The 5,000-nt window shown below is 39.8% G+C and overlaps 2 protein-coding genes across 2 annotated transcripts in view; both read left to right on the forward strand.

Annotated features, from left to right (window-relative positions):
- The window catches only part of LOC138014528 (myotrophin-like), a 463,943-nt gene that overhangs the window by 136,664 nt on the left and 322,279 nt on the right, over positions 1-5,000 (forward strand). The gene's annotated exons all lie outside the window — the stretch shown is intronic.
- The window catches only part of LOC138014517 (low-density lipoprotein receptor-related protein 6-like), a 50,621-nt gene that overhangs the window by 28,693 nt on the left and 16,928 nt on the right, over positions 1-5,000 (forward strand). Inside the window, exons 6-10 of the mRNA XM_068861605.1 lie at positions 101-296; positions 502-899; positions 2,467-2,589; positions 2,839-3,223; positions 3,834-4,213. Coding sequence (XP_068717706.1) covers positions 101-296; positions 502-899; positions 2,467-2,589; positions 2,839-3,223; positions 3,834-4,213 — 1,482 coding nt within the window. The remainder of the gene's footprint in view (positions 1-100; positions 297-501; positions 900-2,466; positions 2,590-2,838; positions 3,224-3,833; positions 4,214-5,000) is intronic.

The raw sequence follows: 5,000 nt of genomic DNA on the forward strand, positions 1-5,000 counted from the left end.
TGTACCCCCCAAAGGTCTAAATTGTAAAGTAAAGAAAACACCTAAAAAGAAGTTCCTTTTACTTTTTACTTTTTAAAACAAATTGTTTTCTTGGTTTCAGATGTACAGGTTGTTGTAGCTTCACAAATCGAAGATCCTTATGGAATTGCTGTTGATTGGTTGGCGCGCAATTTGTACTGGACTGACCCTAGTACTAACTGGATTGAAGTCAGTCGATTAAATGGAACAGCAAGAAAAGTTCTCATCAGCAAAAATTTGGATACACCCATTGCGATTGCTTTGGATCCATCTCATGGGTAAGCATTTGATTACAGATAGTGTTGTGATGTTTTTGAGAGGGAAACAAGACAAAAGGCAAAAAGTAAGGCATTTGTAGCCAAAAAATAAGTGCCTGATCTCCATTTGAATACTACCGGCAATAGATAATGGTTTTGGTTGGTACAGCAAATGCACAAATTGTCCAATCAATTGAAGAGCGTATTTTATTTTTCTTTGTGTCAGCTACATGTATTGGATTGCATCGGGAAAGAAACCAAAGATTGAAAGAGCAGAACTTGATGGGAGCCATCGCATTACCTTGGTGAACAGCTCCATAGAATTGCCTGTGGGGATTTCCATTGATATCCATGAACAGACGATTTATTGGACAGATGCTAAATACAACACAATTAATGTTATGAATATGGATGGGAGCAATCGAAAATCAGTGCCGAATACAAGTTCTTCATCCGTAAATTTTACATTCATAACTTCTAATGGCGATAACCTATATTGGACAGACAATTCAAAAGAGCTCATAGAGAGTGTCAATAAACTCACTGGAAAGAACAGAAAAATCATCATTAAAAACCTGAAGGATATAAGGGGATTAAAAGCAGTTAACCTCAGCCTTGATCTTGGTGAGTTCGCTTGATTTTCTTTAGTTACACGTATCCCAACAGGGTAATAACAATTGTTCCATTAGCATCGCTTGTTGGATATGGAACTGGTTGGTAACCAGTCGTGGGCTATTTGCCATCTTTCATACATTATATAGAATAACTCAACAGAATATCGCGCTTCTGATTGGTTAATGACGAATGCATAAATAGGTTATAGGGTGCAATACGGAAGTTGCTATGGAAACAAAGCGATGGAGTGATTTTGTTGAGTATGTAATAAATAAAAAATCTTATGAACTTGCTCGCGCATTTCGTGATTTATGGTCACTCGTGATGTTTTGAAACTTGTGCCCATAAATCCCGAAATGCACTTGGGTTCATACAATAGAAAACGCAATATCCGAGGTCGAAAATTTAATCAGGAATTACTGGCTGGGGCTCAATTATACAGATAGTTAGATGCAACCTAACTTTCACAACATAAGATGGACAAATTCCATAATGGATTTATTCCGATAGAGCTCTACGAACGTCAATTTGCATTTTAAAGAGCTGGCAGTTACAATTCTGTGGCTCGGTGTGACACTTACCGTCAAATATTTTCCGTGAGTGGTCCATCAACCTCATTCTTAGATGCGATGTGGAGTTTTCTGGAAAAAAGCCGAGGCGCTGTTTTGTCGGCTAGTTTCCTCGCAGGCTTTAGGTCGGGAAACATGCTGCTTCTGAAGACGCAATCTTATAGTTTAAAATCGTACGGTTTCAGGGCATTTTCCGTGTGTGCCACTCAGCTTTGGAATGCCCTTCCACAGGAGCTAAGGGTGTGCGATTCTGTAGGTAGTTTTAAGAAATCCCTGAGGGGCTTTTCTTTTCCAAAAGGCTTATTGTTGAGTAAACCTATACTAACTATGAAGGTATGTCAGAGATTGGTCACAATTTTTTGTGAGATTTTATTAAGTTATATTATATTTTGTAAGCCAATTTTCAATTTTTTTCATCGATGTGAAGCGCTTGTGGACTCTTGAGGAATAAGTTTGCTTACGAGCCAAGTGGCTCATTAGGCCGGAGCTTATCCCGGTTTCTGTAGCGTGAAGCGACTAGGAGTATTTCTACTCCCCCCTGGATGGGATGCCAGTCCATCGCAGGGTTACCCCCGGCATTTTCGCCGGTACCCATTTATACACCTGGGTGGAGAGAGGCACCGTGAGAGTAAAGGAATAAGCACTATATAAATTAATTGTTGTTATTATTGTTATTACTGTTAGTTAGAATTATGTTACTGGAATAAATAATAACTATTAGTAAGAATTATAATTATGTGATGTGATCCCTTTCCCCAACAGGCTGGACTTTTGGTACAACCCACAACGTTCTTAATCTCCTTTTGACATTTCATGATATCGTTGAGTTTCAAAGACTAACATCGGTTTTTTTGCATTAGTAAACACCCGATACAATTTGCAGAAGTCAATTTTTGGATCTTGAACTTTAAGTTGTAATATTATAAGACCGGGCACTTAAAAAAACCAGGACATCTCAGGAATCTGCTTCTCTGAGGTAATAAAATGATGAAAATGTTCCTTTATAGGTTCGAACCCCTGTCAGCAAGATAATGGAGGATGCAGTCACTTGTGTCTGTACAGTCCAACAGGAGTCAATTGCAAGTGTCCCGATGGAATGGAAATGCTTGCGGACAAGAAGAGTTGTGTTTGTAAGTTATTATCATAGTTATTTTTTCCTTGAATCTGGAGACCACATTCTGTGGGTGACAAGTGCAGTGGATGTGTGGGGATTGTACTTCTTGGTCTGCAGTTTGGATAAAGGTGCAAGCAACACTCTCGCTTTTTAATACGATACTATTGGTTTTTTTTCTGGAATCAAGCTTATAAAATCGCCGGCCTCTGCACAATAAAAGTTGATTGAAGTGCTGCCTTTTTAACCAGTGCTTTATATTTGCCAGGGGCATTTCTGTATTTTTCCAGCAAAGAAGACATTAGCAAAATCTCTTTGGATACCAACAATGGAGCAGTGATTCCTTTGGTGAGTGTGAAAGATGCGCGTGCATTGGACTTCAACGTTCAGGAGATGCAAGTTTACTGGACGGATAGGGGCCAAAAGACGATAAGCAGAGCCTTCCTTAATGGCAGCCACATAGAACCGATAATTGAAGTAGACTTGTCATTTCCGGATGGTCTGGCTGTGGACTGGATAGCTAAGAACCTGTATTGGACGGACAAAAGAAATGACCGAATAGAAGTGTCCCGGTTGGATGGGCAACACAGAAAAATGTTGATTTGGAAGGATGTATGGGAACCACATGAACTGGTGCTTGATCCGGTCTCAGGGTAAAATTCTGCTTTTCAAATTAAACCGATAGAAACAAGGAACGATTGGTAGCCGACGTTCTGGTTAAGGAACCTTTTTCTACTCCAATGCATGTTATCTTCCACATTAGCATATCCATAAACGTATAATTTGTATGTTAACTTGCCAGGGGAAGGCGTCTGTTCAATTACAGCCATGCCACTTCTGTTTCATGTAACAGAGACCCCTTGCGGTTCCGTGCTGGAAATTAAGTGAACGATCGGGCAAGCTGAAACTGTAAAATTCCGCGCGATCGAAACCATTACCAGTACGGAAAAATTGCTTGTTTTGGTTTTGACATGTTATGGTTGCCCTATTGGTATTCAAATTATGGGGCAAGCACAACACCTCACTGTTATTTGAAATGGAGGGTCCTTGGAAATTTGAAGATGGGCATTTTTTTCTAACACGAATACTTTTTCAGAAAAAAACTTTCAAACCATTTTGATTACGGTTTAAATTTCTTCTTGCGCAAGAGTGGAGATTTAAAAATGGTCAATTGCACCTGACTGTCTTCACGGGATTCGATTTTTCTCACACTTAGACTGAAATATAAAACGCTTTTGATGGTTAACGTGCACTTTTTTGTAGACATATGTACTGGGTGAACGGTGGAAGAAATTCAACCATAGAAATAGCTGACTTAGACGGATCAAACAGACGCACTTTATTCACCAACCCAAGTCCTCCTGCTGGCTTAACGATCGACTCTTCAACCGGATTAATCTTCTGGGCCGATCAAGAAAGGAGGTTGATTGAGTGTGCAAACTTAAATGGAACAAATCGGCGAACAGTCGTGTCAGGGCTGCCAAAGACATTTGCATTGACACAGTTCGAGGATTATATTTATTACGCTGACTTGTCAACAATTTACCGAGTTGACAAAACGAATGGATTGGGTCAGACGCGAATTGAGAGCAATATTGACAATATTATGGACATCCTTGTATTTCACAGGAGCAGACAAGAAGGTATGCAAATAATTTTGTACATAAATATTTAATTTTGTCCATCCGCAGTATCCCATATGGCTAGTTTTCACTGAATCCCAGTCATCCAACGACGTGCGCACTCATGAAATAATTTTTAAGTATTTGTAATTAAAAGCATGCCAATTATAAAGAGCTCAGAGTTTGAAGCAGATTTGGTACCAGAATTGTGTGAGATGGTCAAAAACCGCTGGTTTTCGATAAGATTCAATACAATACTTTTTGTTGTGGCACTGGGTATTTAGGATTTAGCGAAAATATTTACATGGTAGCACTGTTGGCGCAGTAGTGAGAGTACTCGCCTCCCACCTATGTGGCACAGGTTCGATTCTCGGACCTGACGCCATAAGACTGAGTGGGTTGAATTTGTGTTGGCTCTCTAGTCTACTTAGAGGGTTCTACTCCGGGTTCTCTGGTCTTGCTCCTTGAGAAAAAACCAGCATACAGCAGCTGATTCCAGCTGGCTGTAAACTGCGCTCTAAGGTCATAAACCACTTTCATAAATGGCGACCACTTTTACATTCTTTTGTCTTTATGTTAATTAGACCTACGGCTCTCCTTTCGAAATAGAAATTCTTTTCAAATTTGCTCGTCGTAGCGAGGCAAGTAAGGCTTATTAGCATTAAAACAAAAGAATATTTTATTTATCCGCCATTATGAAAGAGGTCTATACATGGCTGTAACATGATAGCGACTGCCAGAGGCGCAAAAGTATGCCTTCTGTTCGACTTTGTTGAGCTGCGTCGTTGCAGTACTTTGCGACGACGAC

This window comes from Montipora capricornis, chromosome 8 (assembly GCF_036669925.1).
Source record: "Montipora capricornis isolate CH-2021 chromosome 8, ASM3666992v2, whole genome shotgun sequence".
NCBI classification, from domain to species: Eukaryota; Metazoa; Cnidaria; class Anthozoa; order Scleractinia; family Acroporidae; genus Montipora; species Montipora capricornis.